At 38.2% G+C, this 23,396-nt stretch overlaps 1 protein-coding gene across 1 annotated transcript in view; it reads left to right on the top strand.

Annotated features, from left to right (window-relative positions):
* The window catches only part of STK39 (serine/threonine kinase 39), a 101,831-nt gene extending 79,557 nt beyond the window's left edge, over positions 1 to 22,274 (top strand). The window contains exons 15-17 of the mRNA XM_040604995.1: positions 1,523 to 1,591; positions 16,630 to 16,694; positions 20,801 to 22,274. Of these exons, the coding sequence (XP_040460929.1) occupies positions 1,523 to 1,591; positions 16,630 to 16,694; positions 20,801 to 20,875 (209 nt within the window). The 3' untranslated portion in view covers positions 20,876 to 22,274. The remainder of the gene's footprint in view (positions 1 to 1,522; positions 1,592 to 16,629; positions 16,695 to 20,800) is intronic.
* Positions 22,275 to 23,396: the final 1,122 nt, after the last annotated feature.

Genomic DNA, 23,396 nt, shown 5'->3' with positions numbered 1-23,396 from the left:
GGTGATGGTGGTAATATTTATGTTTCTTCCCCTTTGTAATAAAAGAAGTTATATTAACAAGTGTGAAGCATACACCATTTTTCAAATGCTGTCCTCAACTGAAAGTTGAGTTGCATCTCAGGCTTTGGTATCACCAACAGAAAGAAATTCTGGCATTGAAACTTTAAACTCTACTGCATACTTGCAGAACTGTATTGGCTTTCCAGTGCTAAGAGTTGTAAGAACTCATAAAGATAGGTTTGTTTGAAGAAAACCAAATAGTACTGCGATAAAATGCAGAGGAGGCTGATCTGTTTGGTAAGAAGATACCATCCTTGTTAAATAGCAACACTTTGAACTATGAACACATTTCATATTTCTCAGAAGTCAGTATTCACTATATTTAGAATAGTCTTCAAAGAACTTCCACCTAAAAATGAATCTAGATTGAAAGAGGTGTCTCTCTTCCTGTAAATCATAATATCTTTCATGTGCGGTAGTTCTGCGCATGCATATACTCTCTGTTGTCTGCCTGCATTTCTCATTGATTTTTGCAATGGGCAATAATGAGAGATCTCTTACTTAATTGGGCACAGAGCATCTTGGTTTAGTTGCTTGTCAAAAGAATTAGTTAAATACTTTCTAAGCAGTTACATATGCCATTTGAGAATTCTTACTTTCAGAAAATAGAGGATACACCATACCAGGACTGTTCATAGTAGTTAGTCACTGGTGCAGACAGAAGGTAGCTGTGATTCTCATCTTCAGAGCTCTCCAGAAACTGCAGCTAGCTGAGAATAAATTGTTTTTTTACTTGTGAGTGTTAAATATGCAGCTCTGTGTAACTGCCTCAAAGTATGTGCTTGCTCCATGCAGACACTTGATGTAGAGGCCATATTACAGCTGAGACTTAGCTGGAATTTGGGCTTGTTCCTGCTATTTCCTACTACTTACCTCTAAGCTTTCTAAAGTCTTTATGCAGGAGCAAGTACTAGTCACAGGAACTTAGGAATTAACCAACGAGGGTACAGCAATTAATGGAAAATTGATCCAAAGCTCTGAATTGCCTGGGTCACAGTACTTAAAAGCTATTTTAAGCCTAAAGCTCGAAATAATGACTTTGTAACTGTTGCCACACTGGTTATAAACAAGAAAGCCTATATAGCATGTCTCTGTCTAGATATGCAGAACAATGAATGGATAGAGAAAACAGTGAAAACCACACTAAAACAAATTTATTGTCTTGGTTGTGAAGATACTGAACCTTGTAAGCTGTACAGGAAGACGTAGTTAAATAGTAGTGGCCAGGAAAGGTCTGTAGGGGGGTTGCAATGAATCAAATCATCACCTCATGCAATTTACTGTGCAGAGGCTGATAAGATAATTATCTTTTTTCCTCCTAATTAAAGATAATTTTAAATTCAAGCCTGCCTCCATGGGTGTTTTGGAACTAAAATATATTTTTGTTAAATTGCATTGGATGACGGATACTTTTTGTTGTTTTTGTGGGCTCTCATACTTATTCATTTCACCTTTTGGACAGACACAGCAGATGGCGTTTCTCAGGAGCTGTTCTCTGCAGGCTTGGTTGATGGCCATGATGTAGTTATAGGTAAATTACATTTTTGTTTGCAATTATGCTCTTGTGACAAGTTTGTGTTAAATGGATGTGAAAAATGTTTTCTCTAATGCTGCTTTTCACAAAATCCTTTCTGTCCTAATTTTGCTTTCATGTATGCATAGTTCCATCAACAAGCCAATTTTGATTCCAGTCCAAGGATTGCTTTTGGAAGTCAGAACTCTTCAGTGGTTTGAGAGGGATGATAGAATACAGATCTCCTGCAGGATTATTTACAATTCAATGATTGATCATTTTTGTGCTAACTTAATTTTTTTGTTTAACAATAAAATGTTTTTTTCAGTAGGGTTTTGTAAAGTGTGCTTTGGCAGCTCTGAAGTTAGTATTCTGCTTGGGTTCATGGAAGTAGAAGCAAGCCAGAGATCAGGATTTATGGAAATTGTACCTGGAGGTATTATTTCTGTGGTTAAAAAAAGTAATCGGAAATGTTTTCTGGCTGCTGAGAGGAAAGATACTTCTCTGTTTCTCTGTTCTGTGTTCTGTCCTGTGCTTCAGTAATTCTGTAACCTTTTTTTGGGTTTGTTTTTATATGAAATTCAGTGCCTGGGAGAGATGGCTAATTTGGAAGTGGTTATTTTCCTGCAGTTCCTTCTCTACTTCTTGTTGCTCAACACCAGTAGATGCATACCAAAATCAGGAGGAGGCTAGTAGATGCTAAATGTATGAGAAGTGAATTGAGGAATACTACTAAATCAATCTTCATGCTGCAATCAAAGAAGTTCATATCAATTGGTTCAGATATCGTTACCAAACTCAATGATATGGAGAGTGTTTTAGAAATCCATGAGTTCATGGTGCTTGCCTGGCAGATAATCTAAACATGTTCTCAGTGTGTTTGTAGAGTAGGTAAAGTATTTCAGAGAGAAGTCGATACTTTTTGCTTTCATATGTTCAGCATACAGGTTGCTTCTAGCTGATCTAAGGAATAAAAGCCCTATCTGTCCTTTTATTTTAATTTCTAGAAAAAGTTTTAAGGGGAGGTTCACAGATGGTACAGGCTAGCAGGCACACTTCTCTTAAAGTCACTTCTGCTGGACTGTTACTATAAGGGTTTAGGGGAGAGCGGTAGCTTGGCCTTAGTTTGTTGCCTTGTGACCTTCCAGTATGAAAAATGTCATTACCCTAATGCTGATGATGGTTTTGATCAGATTTTCATTCCACAAGATACCTTACTTCATTAGGAAATAAATAGGAATATTTTTTTCCTGGCTAAGAGAAGAATTGTTATCTGGTGGCTGTCCCACCTGCTTGGGCCGTCAGCTGGCACGCTGTGTTGCGCAGAAGTCAGAGTCACGGCTGGTGATGATGCAGTGCATGTCCTGCAGGGTCCCAGCGAGACCTCTTTTCCTTTCCTTACTCTTCCCTTTTCCTTCTGCTGCAAAGTGCCAGTACTTCCATGGAAATGGCACAGTGAGTGCCATCTTTCAGGGGGAGTGATGGGGGAAAGGCAAGTGAAGGTAGGTATCTCTCATGGCTTTAGTGATGGGACTTTGGTACTTGAAGAAGCACAATATTTAAATACGTAAGGTTTTCTCTAGCAGGCTTGGTTAGAGACACTGTCTTGTGAATCATAGAAGTTTATTTCCTTCCTTAATTCCTGCTTTGAATTGCAGCATTTTTAGCACTATGATGATGGTCCTTTCTGTTCTTTCCTGTTTGTCTTTTTATTGTAGTATTAAAAAAAAAAGTAAGGAAATAAATTTTCTTGTATATAATGAAAGCATTCAACTTTAAATTTAATTTCATTAATTGTAATTTTGTGTTCATTTTTCTATGATGGTGTAACTTACCTCACATTCCACGGGCACAAATTCTTGTGTGACTTTGTGCTACAATTTTCACTTGTGTCTGCTTCACTTGTGAAGTTGTTCAAGTATGTTTGCACATTGTCTTCCTAGAAAACTACTTTAGATTTCATGTTTTACCAAAAGACAAGTTCTGCTAAATGCAGTTTTATTTTAATTAAAAAAAAATAAAATACCAAAGTTGGACTTAAGCTGGAATATGTTTGCGATTTGCTTTGGGAAAACTGGCTAAATGTTGTATGGAGATGGAATAAAACAACTTGCATGCAAGCAGATTATTGCCAATTTCAGAATTTCACTGTACCATTGCAGTCCTAAGAAATATTTCAGTCCCTTAGTTTAAAGCAGTAGGTCATATAAGAGTGCAGATGGTGCTGAAAATGGAAATCTGCTTACAAAACTAATTTTTTTTTTGTGTAAAATGATTTTGCCACCTTGTTCACTCAGAATTAAAAGGTTTAAAATCTTACTATATAGGAAGAGAGGAATAGCATAGAAGAGCTTAGTTAACCTTCTTCACCAGAACTGATTCCATTAGCTTCAAGATTGAAAGCAGCTGATAAATTGCCTTTCACTTGTCAGCTGAAGCATGCAGAAATTCAGCCTCTGTAACACAAATGAAAACAAAGTTCTGAGATAGTCTCATAAAAGTTGTTCCTGTAGTTTCTTTTAATGGATATTGGAACATGTAGAGGCTGGGAGAAAAAAGGTGAAAATACCTGAGCTTATGTTGAACTCAAGCATCTGTTAGCATAACAGCCAATTTTCTGAAAGGACACTTGAACAGGAGTCAGCAAAAGGTGTTGTGGAAAGTATGCCCATGGCATACGTGATCTGAAGCTATTAGTAGGGACCAGCTGACGTGTAAGTTCTATAGAATTTGCTGCTAAGCATCAACATGCTTCACCTTTTGAGTCTTGCTGAATTTGCTTCACTTAAACACAGGCTTCCTAGGAAGATCTCCATTCTGATAAGCAATAAGTGCAGCTACCTGCTCAGCAGAGAAGCAGAAATCCCACCTTGCATGTTCAGTTCTGGCTACGATTGACTGGGTTCTGTTCTTCTTGACAGTAGCGTTGTTTCACAGGAGATCCCTAGATCAAGGGAAGCAGTGCAGAAAATTTTGTTTAAAAGACTAGAGTTCACATTTGCACAGGGCAATAAGTCTTGGAGCTTATATGTAGGCACTGGGGTTTAGCTGATGAGGTATTTTTATGCAGTACTGAAATAGCTTTGTTAAATCATATGAAAGATCTGGAATATTTTCACAATACATTTTGGGATTAAATCTGTGTGTATATCCAATATATGTGTATTGGCTAGTAAACATTAACCCAATAACGTTTTATTATATTTTTGATACTTAAAGGAAACTCAAATCATATCAGCAGTCAGTTCTGTTGAGAATCGCAGTCGCAGTCCTACTTCACCGGTGTATAAAATGTGCATATAATTTCATTGAAGCCTGAGGCTATAGTTAATCTTCTAGAGGCCTTGCTTAAATTTCAGAGCCTAAAGGTATGTTACAGTTACTGAAGTGCAGTGTACAACCTCCCTGAATACTTCCCTTCCTTAATACTGCTTAAATAAAAGCCTTGATATCCAATGCCATCAAGAAATGTGCAGTTTCCCTTCACTATATCAATGCACCTTTATTTTAGGTGTGTTTGTCAGAAAGTATCCATGAATACCTTGAGCATCACAGAAGATAAACCTTCACTTTTAAAGACAGCAGACATTAACTACTGGTAAATGGGTATCTGTCTGGTGTTGGAGCCAGACCTGGGTATCCACTTAGTAACCAGAGGAACAGCTATTAGTTAGTCAAAACAAAAGCTTCCTGCTAAAATGCCTAATGTGTTTAAAAGAACCAGCTGAAAACCCAATAGATCATATTTTGAAATGAGATCATCTTTTGAAAGTAGCAAGCTTTTTCATAAACATTTTGAATGTTTTCTTAAAGTGTGAATACAATAGATGCCATAATAGTTTGACTAAGGGGTTTGGGTTTGGGGTTGTTGGATATTTTTTTTTTTTTGGGGGGGGGGTGGTGGTGGTGTTTGTGTGTCAGGGGGGTGTAGCCTTTTTATTTGGTGTAGTTACTGTGGTAAGTAGGCAGTACTTAAATTGGCATCTAGAATAAAAAAAAAAATCATGGCAGTGGATGGGTTATTTGGCCGTGACTGCAGAGAATATGTATCTGACCAAATCCAAAATAACATAATAACAAAATAACATCAAGGGATGTTAAACAGTAAGTAATATGTATGGTTCCCAATTAATCACAGTATTAAAGCATTTGAAGTTGGAAGGCTGACTGTCTTACAGTATCACGTCTACTGGTGCTGAAGGTACTTTCATACTAAAATAGAAAGATGAAAAAGAAGCCCAGTTTGTTGGTATACTGTCTGTAACAACATTTTAACTCATAGTGGCACTAATAATCCAACTTCTGGTAAAGCCACAGAGTTACACAGTGAATATCCTTTTGCTTTCCTTGGTTTTGCTCTGTATTTGCTTACATGTAGTTTACTTTGCTGTCTTGTTAGTTTAATCATGTTTGAAACTGAATGAAGTGATGCTTTTTGTTCAACTAATTCTGGCTAATTATCTTACTGTAATCAGAAAATGGGATAGTGCTTCATGAGTAGAAAACTATTGCATTAGTTTATGTCCTCAAAGAGCAGTAAAGCTGCTCTGGGTAGGTGACTTGGATAGGACTGCCATTTGAAGGCAGCAAAGGCTTGCCATTTAATATTAGTAATGTTTTGAAGTGCGCTGATTTTTATAGTCTTTGAGGGAATTTGTTAGATGTTTTGGTTTTTTTCTTGTGTGTTTATTCTTGTGGTTCAAACTGAATGAAATAACTGATTTTTTAGTAAAGTGTATCATGTTTTTATATGTTCCAGCTCTCAGTGTGCCCATAAACCTAACAATTAATTTCAAACAATAAACTAAATACATTAAAAATTAAACGCACAGTATTATACAGCAAACAAAGTTTTAATGAAAACCTGACTGTATTTTAAGGCATTTTGTAGATACTCTTGTGGTTTCAAGGTGTGCGGGTAACTCCATATCTCTTTAGCAAGATATGCAAATACATTACAGATAGGAGAATATCTCTCAATTCCCCAGGGTTTAACTAAGGACTCAAATATTTTAACACATCTGGCTCATTTAGAGTCAGTGCATTGAAGGGTGACTCATAATTCTGGAAGCCTGAGGTACACCCACGGATAATCAAGCTTTGCACCTAATTGTGTCTTCACAGTTATTTTAGCTGTAGGTGTTGTACGTAAAAGGTGTACTTGAGAAAGTATATGGTGCGAAACTGGCAGGTTTCTTGCAAGTTCCCACCTTGCTGAATTTTCAGTGTGGAGGAAACTTAGAGGTTTAAGATGAAAAAACCAGTATTGTGTTAGTTGAATAATCACCACTGCTGTGATGGTGGTTGTGGCAGAGCTATAAATATGTGATGTAAGAGATTCTCAGAGTGTGCAAATTTTTCTCCATACATACACGTATATTCAGTGTCACAGTAAATATGCTTATTTTATAGCCATAATCAAGTAAATATTTTTTAGCGACTTTAAAAAAAAAAAAAAGTGGAATTTGCAGTTGCTGCCACAGCAAGTTCCTTTTTTTTTTCAGCGTGCAGTCCATCAGTTCCTACTTAACTGTGTAAGTGAGGAATAAATCCATATGTTTATTAGTGGGATTGTTTGAGTTTTGCCTGGAACAGTAGGTGATAAACTCTTGGGCCTAGAGTGTGTTCCCTGCCCTCATAGGTCTGAATTGTAGTCTTTGAGGTCTTTCCTTTCTAGTTAAAAAAAAAAAAACAAAACTCAACTGTGAATTTGAATCAGAAATTGCAAAGACAGCAGTGTAAGTAATGTTCCTTTTTTCAACAGTAATTTAGTTGCTGTTATTTTTTTCCCTGGCATTCACTTCTCTGCAAGTGGTTAGTGTGTCAAAATAAGAATTTATTGAGGTTCTTCAAACTAGGCGTAGTCTATTTCAGAACCTAACTCCTGCACATCAGGGAGTCTTTTCTAAATATATTTTTCCTTGTTTCAAGTTTCAGATATAAGGTACTGAAGTAGCCTGGCTGCTATTTCATCCTCTTAATAGTTTTGTCAGAACAATATCTATAATTCATAGCAGAACTTGGGACAGGAGGAGCTGTGAAGCTCTGATGGGGAGAGGAGATTACCAAGTAATAATATGCATAGCAGAATGTGACCTGCCTTGTTTCTGCATAGACCTGCATTTCAACTCTAATCTAGCATGATGAAGGTATTTGTTAGAGCTGTCTTCAATATGAGGGTGACTATCAAACTATTGTCAAAACCTTTGTCTGAAAGGTAGCGCTTGCTTTCTTCATTCAGTCACTGGCAGATGATTTTTATAACCTCGTACTCTGACTTGTTCTTTTGTATAGAGAGTTTATGAGCACAGTTTACCATAATATCTCAGGCTTCTTAAATATCCCTACTAGCAATGCTGAGCAGCAGGTCTAAATTTTTATTTTAAATGTTCATTTGAGACTAGACTGAGGTTTAGCATGCTCAGGATCATCAAAATGCTTTTCTTGAAATGAAAGGGAAATTGTGAAATCTATATCTACTCCTCCCTCATCTTCCTGGATAATCTATCCATTAGATATTCAGAGTCAAGATCTGAAATAGATAAGCATTTAAGTATCCAAATATATTCTACTTACATTTTAATGACATTTTGTTTTAGATGTGTGGTGGTTTGCCTAAGTGTTCTTCACACACTCGGGGTGGGAGGTGGGGCAGGGAATCAATCTGAAATATCAACCTTCTATTTTTTCATAAGTTTCTGGGAAAAAGTACAATTTGCCAGTTATATTAATATTTTAATTTAATCAATAAAAACAGTTATCACATTTTCAGTCTTGTTTTTTTCCACAAATTGTAGAATGTAAAGCATTACCTTGGGATCAGATATCCATACTAAATAATTGAGAATTTGAGAGTTTAGTGATGCATTGTTTGAATTGAAATAAGTAGATTTTGAGGACTAACTTATTTCATTTTCAATTTTGATACAGCGCTTCTGTTTTATAAAACATACTAATTCTGTCGGGTGGGAATTCTTCCATCAGCTACCTAAAGAAAAATGACATCTTATATATTACTTTATCAGTCTTTGGTTTTGTGTTTTTTTTTATCTATGACCCCTGGGTGTTAATACCCCATGTTAATGTATCTTAATGTGAAGACATTTGAGGTCTACTATTATTCCATAAACTTTTTTTTTTTTTTTTCAGTTTCAGCAAGGATAAACATTGAAGGCCTTTGTTTGTCTATAGGGGTCAATCAGGAATGTATGTCCCTGATGTCTCTTCCATCCCTTTGCCTGTTCCACTCTTGAATAACATACCATAACTGGTTAGTTGTTGAAGCCTTGGTCCCACTTCCCCCTTGCACCCCTTTTTTAGAACAAGTTACCCTGATGCCGAACTACTAGTTAATGTCCTTAAAAATGTCTAAAAAAGACAAATTAGCCTAAACCTTGCTTGTCTATATATAGTAAATGAATTAATACCTAAGTTAAATCAGTACAGATTTTGGTACTCACTAGGGGTATCACAGCATGCACCTTTGAGTGATCTGTGTATAATGTGCAGTACTGCTTGCCCCCTTTCTTTACTGTTGCTATATGTTGGGCCATTCCTTGGGAGGTGAGGATGGTTTTATTTGGTACAGTTCTTCCTCATGTCGGGGTACTTCACACACACACAAGAAATAGAATATGTTCCTGGGTTTACCATGTGAACCACAGAGCTCAAGTAGTTTTAATAAGTACTTTGAGCCGTATGAATTGCACTGTGAAACTGTGGTTCATAAGGATGCTGTAGGAGACTTTTTTCCAGGCTCCCAGTGTTCCTTTCAAGGGAGAATAGCTTTGGCCTTCTGTTACCCTGTATCTGTAAGCTATATTTTCTGATTCTGAGGCTGCAAATCAAGCTGTTGGATATTAAAGTATCAAATGTTGAAATGGAGGTAGTTTAAGCTGTCTTCATCTATAGCTACTAATTCAGCAATGTACTTTGAGAATTCAGACAAATTTGTGAGCCTTGATCTCCCTTTGATAAATGCCTAATGAGTGCCTCTTCGTAAATAATACATTTCTACATTTTTTAATGTTTCTGCTTTATCAGTGTCCAGGAGCTTCCTCAGAAGAGAAGCCAGGCTTGCTGTTGATATTTCTTTTTTCTTTTATATTCTTTTTTATAGGAATCATGTCTAGCTCCTTGCAGTCCTGTAGCAATAAACACTCATTAGTTAGCTGTCACAGATCTCAAAATGCTTTAATATTTCCCTTGCTACTGTTCTCAAGCAACATAAACAAAAGAAATTTTATTACTAGCATCCTGAATGGGTGAATTAATGGAATTGTTCTGCACTTAAAAGACCTTTTTGACTTCTCTTTGAAAAGCCTTCTAATCTCTCATGCAGAGAGTTTGTGAGCTATTAGATAATAAGAAAGTCGGAGGTCTGGAGGAACTGTTACCAAAAGCTGTAAAGGTTGATTGCTTTGATTGTTTGCACAATACACTATAATCCACTGCTAGCTAGGTTTTAAAACTTAGTTTTGGTTTTGGTATGAACTTGCAAATGCATGAAACCCACTGTGTAGTATGAAATATAAATTAATGTATATATTGCATGAAATCTCTTGTAATATGTGAAAATGCCTCAAGAGTGTGCATAATAAATTTGGCCCTTTGGAGGAAAGAGCCCTACCAGCAGCTGAATTTTCAGGAGCGGTAATTCCATTGAAAAGTATTCCCTGTCACTCAGGCATCCTGCTTCCTAAGACCTGTATTGCAGAATACAGCATTAATCCTCAGATCAGCAGACTCCCAAGGCAGTTAATTATGTAGAACTCCGTGTATGAGATGAAAATGGCAAAATAACTACCTACAGTTGGGGAGGAGGTAATATTTGAAACAACCAGCAGGAAAGCCAATAAATCTGTGGAGCTTTGAGTCTGGCCTCCCCAATGGCAATACTGTTGATGAAGTAGGGAGCAGCTGAAGGTGTCTTATAGGCTGAGTTTTGGACTATATACAAATAACTTCACTTTTCACTTACTAAAAATATTTTTCATTTTCTCAGAGGTTTATATTTTTTCATGGGTTTTTTTTGTGACAGTAATTTTGTACCAGAATGATGTTTTCCCTTTCCTCATGTCTGAATTTCATGATTACAATATGCAGTAGCTTTGCAAACTGTTGAACTACTGTACATACTATCAGAGGTTCCCCATCCGTTCTCTTCAAAATGGAAAAGCATGTGAATCACTATTCTTTTGAGAGCCCCCCAAGAAATACCATCTCAAGCTTTAGATTGTGCTTGTGTCTGTGTTTATGCCAGATGGCTCGGGCTCAGTTGGCTGGGTTGGCATTGTACTGGAAATGGTTCTACTGTACTTCATATAGCTTTATTTACTGTCTCATTAATTTTAACTTTTACAGAAGTTTTCCCTATTCAGAAGCCATTAGGGTTAGGTTTCATGCTGTGTTAAGAATTTTAAATAACCAGGCAGAGTTCTGTCACTTACAGGAGCAAAGCAGCTTTTTGAGACCTCCCAAAGTATGGTAATTCACTTAGTTTGTGATCTTGAAGATGGCCTTCTTTGTTCTGCTACCTCAGCTTGTTATAATTGATGTGGTTGGCCAAAATTGTCATGTATCAAAAGAGTGATTTGTAGTATATTCTATATAAATATGCATGCTAGAGGACTGTAGTTACGTGGTGGGTTGGTTTTGTGGTTTTGTTTTTTTTTTTTTTTTTTTTTTTTTACATCTGCAATTAGCAGCTTGTGTTGTGTATATTTATATGCTGGGTTTGACCTTTTATCCTATTGTATGCTCTGCAAGTGCAGACATTTATTTTGACAGAGCGGCACAACCATTTGTCACTGAGCACAACCTGCAAAAGAACCTGGAATGATTTGTGGTACGTAGGTTGATTATATGTCCTTCAGAAGCCTTCTGAAGAAAGTGGAACAACACTTCATTTATTACTGTAAACAACAAAAAGCCTGTTGTGCTAACCGCTGCTAACATTTGAAGAGGGCTTTTCCTCCGAGGCACGATTTGAAGTATATTCTATTTACTTGAGGTTACTGCCAGCAAAGGTTTTTCCATCGCTACTTAATTTTTTCCTGCAGTTATCTTGTTCATGTTTCTTCTTCTGACTTTTATAGGAGTATGGCCATAACATCTTGAGAAAACGCTCTGCAGAATAAACTTGAGTCTAGTATATCCAGGCCTTGTCGAAATGGTGAATTCCCAGCCGAATTTGAAATTGTCTCTTGGTGCTGCTTGCAGGCTAACTAATCTGTGATGAGTTTCAGAAGTACAACATCCAAGGCATGACTTGGAGTACTTCAAAGAAAAATGGCTTTGTCACTAGGAACAGTAGTATACTTAACTTAGAGATAAGGTGTAAAGTAGAATCCAGAGACAAATCTTTAACAATGCTCTCCACTTTTCCTAGTAATTTAAGTATCACCAGAGAGAATGATTCCTATGTCTCTATAAACTCCTAATGTAAAACTCTTTTTCATTTATGGTAGAGCATTAGTGTATTAAATTGACTTGTTCACTGACTTGTAATACAAGAATTGTCAGGAGTGTGAGGGAGGGAGAGGTGGTGAAAGTGGGATGGTTATTTTCCTCCCTAGTGTTTGCAGATGTGATTGGGTTCATCTAGAGAGCTGGGCAGAGAGGAACCTAATGACGTTCAGCAAAGGCAAGTGTAGGGTCCTGCACCCAGGGAGGAACAACCCCACGCACCAGTCCAGGCTGGGGGCTGACCTGCTGGGAGGCAGCTCTGCAGAGACAAACCTGGGACTGCTGGGGACAGCAAGTTGCCCATGAGCCAGCAGTGTGCCCTGTGGCCAAGGAGGCCAGTGGGATCCTGGGGTGCATTAGGAGGAGCGTGGCCAGCAGGTGGAGGGAGGTGACCCTGTCACTCTATTTTGGCCTGGTGAGGCTGCGTTTGGAGCGCTGTGCCCAGTTCTGGGCTCCCCAGTCCAAGAGAGACGGGGAGCTACTGGAGAGGGTCCAGCTGAGGGTGATGAGTGAAGATGATGAGGGGACTGGAGCATCTCCCTGATAAGGAAAGGCTGAGGGAGCTGGGCCTTTTTAGCCCGGAGAAGACTGAGAGGAGATCTTACCAATGTCTATAAATATCTTAAGGATGGGACCAGGCTCTTTTCTGTGCTACCCAGTGACAGGACAACGTGCAATGGGCACAAGCTGCAACACAGAAGTTCCACCCAAATATGAGGAAGCACTTTTTTTACTCTGAGTGTGACAGAGCACTGGCACAGGCTGCCCAGAGAGGCTGTCGAGCCTCCTGCTCTGGAGGTATTGCAAACCTGCCTGGACATGACTCTGTGCAACCTGCTGTAGGTGAACCTGCTTTAGCAGGCGGTTGGACTAGACAATCTCCAGAGGTCCTTTCCAACCCTGGCCATTCTATGATCTGCATTTAGAAACTTTAGGCTCTTTTTTTAAAATTTAAGCCAAATTAAAACCTTGTATGTGAACAAAGGAAGGTTAGTGAATCTCAGCCTAGTAAGTAATCTTCCTTGATGAAAAAGGCCTCAACTTAGTGGCTGTGAGAGATGTTTGTTAGTAAAGCCTAATAGCAATTCCACTTAAAAGTGGAATTTGGCCCCAAAAGATTTTCGTTACCAGTTGAGCCTAGATCTTCAAGATACAGAGAGACATGCCCAGTGCTATGTATTTATCAAGATCCTAGAACCTTTGGCTTGCACTAAGGTGAAAAGCATGACTGTCTCATCCCTAAAAAAAATGAATGAACCATATTTTAAGTAGATTCCTGAAATGTAGACATAGGTATTCAAAATTGGGCAGTTGCCTCCAATTGTTGGCCTTGCAGTCTAAATGGGGACAAGATCTAGCAAAACAAAAGGAAGGAGTTAGAAAACTGAAAAAGATACCAACAGGACTGTATTGTTTTTCTAGGTAATTACACACACCTTGATTTGATTCTTAGTTGATGTTAATTAACATATGCTTTCAGATGTTGCAGAAGAAGCAGGCCTTTGGGGGATTTGCATTCACGGTGGCTTCATTGAATGGGCTTAATGACATGATTTTGGCAAAACCATTTTTATTGCTATTCTGTAAAGACCAGAAAATGCAAAACACAGAGTGCAAAAAGTCACAGATGAAATATTAGTTTTACTTGGAAAATGCTGAACAAGTATAATTGAAATTGAAAAGATCTCTCTCTAGAAAACTGCAGGTGAGACTATTTTTTAATGTAAACTTGTAGTATGGACTCTTTGCAGGTCTGCTTTCTCATTTTCAAGCATAGCCTGAAAACATCTGGCATTACTCCCTTAAATTCTCCTAATCTTCTGTTTGATTAAACATGTCCCACTCTAGTTACGGCCCATCAGAGAAGCAAAAATAAAGCATATTTCAAACGCTTGCTTCAGATGTTTCTCTAGCATTTTATCTGTAAAAGTTTTTGGCTTGTGTTCATATTAAAAGTAGAGACAAGTGAACAAATTGTGTCCCTGTAGCCTTTTAATGAGCAATGTTCTTTGAAAAGCAGTTTTCTTGAAGAATGATATCCATCTAAAATATTACTCCTTTCTGTTATGGTGCTTAATTAACAACAAAGAAAGTAATTAGAATTAACTATTTACATATATTGCTAGTTTATCTTTTGCTATTTTTGCTTTGAAATTTTTAATTTCCTTCCTGGTAAAGAGTCAGCAGGAAGGTTAGATTTTGATATTACTTGTGAATTCCTCAGTGCTGCCTTCCACTGTGTTATCTTTCATTACAACACTTGCTGATAATGGGCTGCTGTTTGCAACTGCAACAATAACAGCTTTGCCAGTAACTTTGCCTAAGGGCAACTGGATTTTGCATTCAGGCGAAATAGCCAAGCAGCATGCTGACTTGCCTTAGTTGTTTAAAACGGCTCAACATTAAATAAAAGGCTGCCCCTTCTGAAGATGAGAATGCATTTGAAGCTGATCTTTTTGTAACATTTTATAATAGGTGAAGTTAGAAATCTTTGGATTTAGGACCCAGGTTCTATCTGGTTTTGTAGCGCTGTCTTGGTTCCAGTGAAGACAGCTAACGCTAGCTGGAGAATTTGTTCTTTCTTTTTTATTTTTCTTTAAGACATGTTTTACGGGGATTTGGATAAGCCAGAGCTGCTCTTGAGTGCATGATACTGTTTTATAGATTTTTTAAGACATAATAAATTGAAGGTATTTTATTTTGGCTTCAGGAGCTTTGAGGCTGAACACTCTGTTTTGCATGCATATGAGGTTCTAAGTATTAATTGTAATGAAAATCATTATCCCTATTTGCATGTATTTTATCAGGTAGGAGGTATTGCAATAAAAATGACTTACTGATTGTGGAACTGAATTGTGTAATTAAAATAAAAATTGTTTGTGATGAATAAAGAAGATTATTAATAATGAAGCTTTAAAAACAGAAAGACTTTATGTTGTAGTGCCTGTAGTTGAGTTCATTTAACTGTGAAGGTTAACTTTTTTTTTTGCTGAAAAGTGTTCTCTACAAAATCTACCTCGTGCTTGCTTTTAAGGCTTGTTTTTACTTTCAAACACTCTTTCATGCCCGGTCAAATTTGTTACAAGTATATAAGCAATCCTTGGTGCTATTCTAGTGGTATAAAGAAAATGAGACCCCCCAAAATTGTATTTCTATTTAACAGTCTTAGATTGGCCTAATTGTTTATGACTTTAAATTCCCTTGCCAAATACTGTACTTTCCCCTGTGAGGCCAATTTCTGTTACTACGCAGTGAACCATATATGAACAGGCACAGTAGGAGTAAAAATTTTACCATTGTGATGTTAGAAGATGGAGGAAGCAGGAACCTGAGTTTGTAGCAGTAGGACATTCAACATGCAAATGTTGGCTCTGTATCTTCCACCATATGAAGTCTGTGGAAGGTATTATTTATGGAAAACATATGGTTTCTTGTTTCTTTGCTTTATGTACTTACCTACTCGGTGGACTAAGAAATGTCTGCTACTCAGTATCTGTTTATTTCCTTTTTAAAATCTTGCCTAAACAGCTCTGCCAAATGTGGTGTCTTTATCTCATGCTGATGTCCTGTTGATGACATCTTGTGCTCATAAATCAGTCTGGCACTAAGGCTCTCAGCCATTCGGTCCAAGTTAGCTCAGATCTATGACTCTGCAGAGCTGGGGAGCAAGTTTAGTAAAAGTACCAAGCTGAAAGCAGCCAGATTTTTTGTCAAGATTAATGGTAGCAATATTGTAAAAAAATAGACTAATGAAAAGTGTGACTTAGATGTTTTGATAGAAAATGGGCTTATTATTTTTCTACCTCCTCCTCTGTTTAAGGAATAAGTTATTTCTTCCTGCTACTTCTGTCATGGCATACAGCTTCCTTCCCTGGACACTTGGGCTCTGTAGATCAAGTTAAACTGTTTACTGCTGTTACATGACAAATCTCGGTCATACTTATTCAAAGTAGTTTGAAGATCAGCTCCTTGTGTATCACTCTTTTAATTTTTGCTTGCTTTTCTTTTGGTAGTGAGTGGTTACAGATCACCAAGAGTCTGTGTGGGTACTCATGCCAGCCCTCAAAAGGGGACAGAAGCACACATATAAAGCCAGGAGAAACAGAAGTTAAGAGGGGACAGCCTTCTAGAAACTTATGCTGATGGTGGCTCTGGCTATAGTAGAAACATGGTATAAATCATGACAGCCATCAGCTTATCCTTGGCTGCACGATTCTCCCATTTTCCTTGCACTTGCAGTTGTGTGATTGTTAATTTTTTATGGAATATACTAAACTAAAAATTAGGGTTTGTTTGGGTTTTTTGGGTTTTGTTTTTTTTTTTTTTTCCCCTGCAATTTGGTTTTCAGGCAGATTTTTCCCGCGAATCTGTTCACATAGTCACAAAGTATCAGTGACCTCAAAGGAAAGAAGGCAGGATTTATGGCAGCCCAACTGCCCTCTGACTTTCAAATGACAGCTAGAGTGTGATTGTTTCAAGTGGTAATTTACAGATATGTATGTGTGTAGAATTCAGTAGAAGTTTCAACATGAGGCTTGATGTCATGTTGAATTCTATAAATTGTATTTTTTTCTTATTTTATTTTACAGTTGCTGCTAACTTACAGAAGATAGTAGATGATCCAAAGGCCTTGAAAACTTTGACTTTTAAGTTGGTAAGTAAAAGCAAATAAAAGCATGAAGGAAGAAACAAATGAATTATCACAGTATTCACAGAGTCTGGATTTTATCTCATTTGCAGCTATTTTGTTGAATAAATGTGTCGACAGGAAGATGATTGAAGTTGCCATGTGTGAGAGAAAAAAAACCTTAAACTCTATTTTGACATGACATTGGGAATGTATACAGTCATATAGCTCCCAAACCGTGCAGGGGGAAAGAGGCTCATTCACATGAGTTTTGAGGAAGTCTGAGGTTTAGGTGAGAAACTACAGGGAGAAAACCCCTGGGAAGAATTGTAGAAATAAGTAAAGTGGGGAAAGCTGTAGCTGTTAGGTTAGCTCTCCTCCAGTCCCAGTCCCTTAGCTCTGTCCTGGCTGAAGTGTCCTCTGTTGGATGTTTTATTCCAATCCCAGTTTTTGCAACACCTGCCACCATTTTTCTTGCGTGCAGGTCACCCTCTCCACTGCCTCCTTCTCCTTGGTTCTTCCCTTCAGCCTTCTTTGAATTGACCATCCACACCTGCAGGCTGATCTTGTTCCCACTGTATTTCATTGCTCTTTATCCTTCCTCACCTCTTTCTGTCTTTTGTATATACATCAGACCCTAGTTTTGGGTCTGGGACTGTTTTCTGTGCTGTATTTTGCGCCCTGGACTATGGGTCCTAATCTTGGTCAATTTTGATGCTCTCATGATTTAATATGAATAAATTTACATTGCAAAAATTTCAGAATTTATGTTCTGCATTTGTTTTTATTTCTTGCTAAAAGTAAGTTGAAAAATTTGCATACCTAAAGCTATTGAATGATTAGCTATGTAAATACAAAACTCTTACCAATTAGTTTTCAGCATCTCTTGCTGAGAGTGACTCAGCTGCATAAGAAAGACTAGACTGAATGTCTGCTAGATAAGCAGGCCTTCAGAATCACAGCTTTGTTTATAAAGGCAGCTGCTTCAGCTGGGCTGTAGAGAGCCATTTTTAGAGAGTAAGTGGCCTAGTTGATGAGAATTTATTAATTCGGGATTGTTCTTCCCATGTCATTTTTTTTAAATATAGATTTGAGTAGTTTTAACTGACCAAATCATTTGGACTCATTTTTCCCCTACAGTCCAGTAAAATCACCAGAACTTACACATTTCTTTTGAGAAGGGGTTGGAGTGGGGGAATAAAGACATGTAACCCAAATTGTTTTTTTTTTTTGTGGCACTTACTGTCTAAATATAGCTTAATGGCTGATGATTCTCTTTTTGCAGCTGGTCTGTGTTCTTGCTGTCTATAAACATCTGACTTAGCTTTATTGTGTAGTCAATGGCATCTCACCAAGAGCATTTAGATATGTAAGTGCTCCACAGGCTCTGTAGAGAAGTCTGGGTTCCTAGTTCACACACTTAAAATAGAGGTTTGAGATTCCAAAATGTAATATCCCATAGTATGCGTCTAGTGTTTTATATACGTTGAAAACAAATCCATTTGAAAATTTAGGTTGGGGTATTTCTGTGATTCAGTTGGATTTATTGCTGGGGTGCAGGCAACATCACACAGTATCTCAGATTCCAGTGAGGGAATGCTGTTATAATCCTACTCCTTACTATAATAGGAATTAACAGACAATCCAAAATCAGTGTCTTTTGTCCCTTCTCAAGCTAAGTTCCATTGGCTAGGTAGCAATTCCTGAAGTGAATTTTTAATGTAAATTTCTTCCTGATATTTTTAACCTAGGTTTCCTGCAGTAGTTCCTTACTTCCTGGGAAAAGAACAAAACCACAAGTATCCTAATTTATTGTTATCATTGGATTAATTTAACATATATTCTGTATCTGCCTGTTTCTACAGTGTGTAGTGGAGTTGCTAAATGAATTGTTGCCTAGAACTGTCATTTGTTTATATGCCCTACTGCTTCTTTGTTATCTCTTAGCAAGGTCTCCATGAATTTGAGAGCACTTGTATACAACTTGATTAATACACATTTTGTGGGTAAATATTTCATGGGCATTCAAAATCTAAATGTAGCTAATCCTATATCCATTCAACGAATTCAATTGGAGAGTGCTCCTGCATAAGTTTCTACAATTTGTGGACAAAGAATCTGGTTAGTTTCTCACTGCTTGCAGATTGCTTTAGCTGGTATTTTGCTGGTATGTAATATTTCTATTCAAAAAGCAAGCATTTTCATCTTTGGGGAAAAAAGAACAACTTAAGTCTTAACCATTTTTGTCTTTAATGGTTGCTAGAATGGTCAAGTTATTGAAGTGAGGTGCCTGGATGAATCTGTCTTTCAGGTTGGATCTCCCTTTTGCGTATTTTTTTAACAGTGCAACTTTGATCTTAACAATGATGGCATTCTACAGAACATATATAGTACTGAATCTCCCTTAGTTGTCTTGGCTAACACAGAATGATGACTTGCCTGCAGGATCCAGCTGTCCACACTTTGGGAAGGAGGCTGCTTTAATACGCGAGTAATCTTGGCAACACTCAAGGAAACACAAAATTATTGTGCAGCATAATTTGCATTTTATGTAAGGATTTTTCATGTGAAAAAGGGAAGAAAAAAACATTAATGAAAGAATGTATTCAGTCAATAGACAGTGAATTGCAAATACTAAGAGCTTTTATGTTGCCATTTGTGTATAGTAGTTGCACTTATGCTAGAGCACAAAATATAAGCTAGTAGTTTCCAGGTGCATTAAATATTAGACAACACTTATTGATAAGGAAGGCATTTAAAAATCTGTACGTATCTCGATACGTTATTTAACACGGCTTTGAGGAGACCGAGAGCTAGCTAGTGTAGAATGATGTTGATAGCATTAGCTCCTTTCATCATGGTATTTTAAGTGCAAAATGCAAACTCCTATTTATTTAGTAAATTCCCAATCCAAAAAACATGGTGGTATCTTAATAGTAACCAAAAGTGGTGATCTCAGAACTTGAACTTGCTGCTTCAGTGGAATAAGACCTGTGAAATACTCTCTGAAGAGAGAACTTCTGTTCCCTGTGCCTGATCAAAGCAAATTTGAAGGAGTAGCCTGATGTAATGCTTCCACAAGTATAGAGTGAGCTTATTTTTGGTCATGAAAACTCAATGGACAGTGTCACTCTGTACCTTGTGTGCACAGTCTGAGGGCTCTTTTCTTTATATTGTGTATGCACAAACCAGTTCTAATAAAGGATTCAACTGCTACTAATGTTTAAAAGGATCAAGAGCCTCTTTGTAGGGTGAACCAATTGTTCTGACTTTTTTGGGGGGATATGCCAAGAGTATGAAGGTATCTGTCATAAGTAATTTACCATTACAAACTATTCATCCAATTGTATTATTAGTTTGACTTACCTAACACAGGTGAAGAATGCATAAACCCCCCTGTATTTAAAATGTATTCTCTTCTGTCCTACAGAAAAAAAAATAAATTACACATTTAGATTTTTAAATACATTTTTTTAATGCAGACCTGAAGTAACAGTTCGGTCCTGAGCAAGATGGTTTTATATTCTTCCTGTTATATGTGAAAAATGAACTAATTAGTTGTGCCAGTTTCTGTTGTGACAGGCTTTAATGAAGGATCTCAACTATACAATTTCAAGTACTAGTCAGAAAGTACTGTCAGAAAGGAGCTGTCCTTTTTCAAATATTAGTGTTTACTCTTTGTAGGCTGCTTCAATCTTCTTTTGTTTAAGAATTCAGTGGGTTGGTATTCCAAACAGACTTGATAGCTGAACTCATGAGACATATGGTGTCTACAGCACAATGTTAAAAGGTAGATTCTATACATGCAGTTGATTTCCTCCTCAGGAGTGAGAACAGCATGCTTACAAGAAAAAGCACATTTGGCTCCAGTCTGGAAAGTTTGGGTTAAAGAATTTGGGTCTTGAAGTGTTCATTTCCCAGTGTTTTTTCATAATTTTTAATATCAATTAAAACAGTGTGCTAAAACTAAGGATGCAGTTGGCTGACAGTAACAGAGGATACACCAAGCAGTCTGAAAGCTTTCCTTCAAGTAATCTGTTTGCTGACCAGGCAATATGGGGAAAATTTATAGCATGGCTGTCAAATCCTCCTTTGTAGTGCGATACACTGAACATTTCTGTTTGTACTTGCAGGCCTCTGGCTGTGATGGCACTGAGATTCCTGATGAAGTGAAACTGATTGGGTTTGCTCAGTTAAGTGTCAGCTGATGTCTGTCCCTGACCCCAAGCTGCATTGCGAGATCGCGAAGACGCCAGCTTAGATGCAAAGAAAAATTAATGCACCACACACTGAGTTCTGCTTCATTCTCTAGCAATTCACAAAGTCAGAACAAGCAAAGCCCACAGCTACACCGCTGCTGCTGCTAACATTCAAAATGCTACTAAATGTCTCTTAGCAGTTGATTTGGATTCCCCCTAAGTGAAAAGCCTGTGGAAATGCACTCAGGTGACTGTATTTATTGGTTACAAAAGGAATTTTCTATCAAGCTTACTTCTTTCATAAACTTTGAGTGATACTATTTTACCTGTACTTGTGGTTGATAATACTGCCTCTGTTCTGTTCTATTTAGAAATTAACATAAATATAAAATTTAAGAATTATTAGCCAAACTTGAATTCTAGCTTTAAAACTGACTGTGAATTTTATTTTTCATATATTTATGCATTACACATCCTAGTAATAAGAAAATTATTTGACTTGATTATGTGCTATTTGCAGTTAATCTCCCATTATTTAAATAAGTTTCAGGTATATCTTTGAAGTATTTGGTAACTTCTAAGGGTTTTTGGAAATTCTTTAATTAGGCATTAGCAAGCTTTTGTTGGTTGTGTGTCTAAAAACCAGTCCACAAACTGATTGTCAAGGGCGTGGGAGGTGCCTTGCAGACATTAATGTTTTAAGAATGTGCCTGAGGCTGCTTAAGTAATCTCCATTTTCTAGAAGTACCATACCTATGGTACTGTATATATAAATATATGTAGTTATCTGAGCAAGGAGCGGATATACAGTAGAAAAGTTGTTAGAGTATTTTGACTATGCTTTACTGGGGACTCTGAGCTAGAACTACTTTGAACTGTTGTTATTACGGTAGACAGCTTACTGTGTCCATCTCCGATCCAACTTATCCTTAATAGCAGAAACTGGTTTCATACAGGTGATAAAAGTTGAAGAACGGAACTGAAGCTTTACTTGAAGTTCTGCAAAATACCAAAGTGGAGTGAAAATAATAGGGCTTTGTGCAATGATAAAGTAAAAATCTGTTACGAAGAAAACACTTCTGACCCAAGTAGTCTTATGCTTAACCTGTGACATAGATGTTATGGAGCTAGCGAACCTTAGAGAGACTTTCAAGTTTGGAGATGTGTTTCTTGGAGGTTATAATTTAAACTACTTCCTAGCTAATTCTAGATAAGCGGCAGCTCTTTAATGTACTGAAAAAGACAAATATATATTATTAAGAGAAGTTATTTATAATGCCTTGTCATAATTGTTGAGGTGTTCTTGAGCCATTTGCGTACGACTCAATGTAATCCCATCCTACTGTTTACATGATGATTACTCCGAGATGACTGCAAAGTTTAAAAAAATAAAAAAGTGTATTGCACACACAGATCTGTATTTTCAATTTCCGTGCTCTACGTGCATTTAGACAGCTGTGCAGCAGGGTGATGTTACAAATGCTTGCTGCCCTTACTTAGTTTATGAGCATCACCTGGGGGAGGAGAAGGGGAGATAACACAGTCTGCTTGCCCATGGGAAAGGGTTGCTCTTGATTACCTGCTTTCCAGTGCATTGCAAGAAACCACTTTTAAGACTCCCGAGGTGTTTGTGCTTCAAGAAATCATTCGGTTGTTTGGGGCAGGACCCGGGTGCCTGTGGGACGCTGTTTTGTGTGGGGCGGAGGGTGAGTGGAGCCGGGGGCAGGGTGAGGGCTGACACTTGCTGCCCCCAGGCCAGGTGTGCGGCTTGCAGCCCCAGCTGAGGCTCGTTGGGGCGGTCAGAGCCCTCCTGGGGTGATGGGTCCCCTTGGCCCGTCAGTGCAGGAAGCCCAGCCCTGGGGGCGGGTTTGGGTGGGTTTTTGGGCAGGGGCTGTGGATGGGCCCTGTGCTCTGGCGGGAGGTGGTGAGCCGCAGTGGTGAGTGTGCCTTTCCTGAGCTTCAGGGGGGCTGTGTGGGCATGGTGTTGCTGGTGATCTGCTTGGTATGTCTTCTGTGTCAACTGTATCATACCTCAGCGCCCTGTAATTGGCTGTTTATCCTTTGCCTTGCCGTGGGATGCGCTTTGCCCCAGTTGGTTTGTGCATGCCTTGCGGGCACAGCCAGGGGAGGAATGGGGCTGGGGGCTGGCAGTGGCCACCCCATGTGTGGCTTGGCGGTGCTGGGCGAGAGCTGGGGGCACTGTTGTGTCTGGTCGGGGGGGGGGGGGGGCAGGCTGCAACTGGGCAGCTAATTATTACTCCGTGTTGGAGTAGGAGTAAATTAAAAGGTACCATAAATGTGCATCTACCAGTGAAACAGTTGATGATCTGCAGCACTGAGATGGGGTGGCTGCGGAGCAGGACCCACAGGGGTTCAGTTCAGAGCATTACTGTTAGATTACATATGTCAACATATGCTTCTTGAAATGTTGCACCAGTGTTGACTCATCCACCTGCATAGTAGTTAGCTGGTTAGCTTTCTTTTTCAGGCAAAGAAATGAACGTTCATGGAAGCTTGTTTTCACAGATCT

This window comes from Falco naumanni, chromosome 8 (assembly GCF_017639655.2).
Source record: "Falco naumanni isolate bFalNau1 chromosome 8, bFalNau1.pat, whole genome shotgun sequence".
Classification (NCBI taxonomy): Eukaryota; Metazoa; Chordata; class Aves; order Falconiformes; family Falconidae; genus Falco; species Falco naumanni.
The sequence above is the reverse complement of the archived record's forward strand: the minus strand, read 5'-3'. Positions and strand labels throughout refer to the sequence as shown.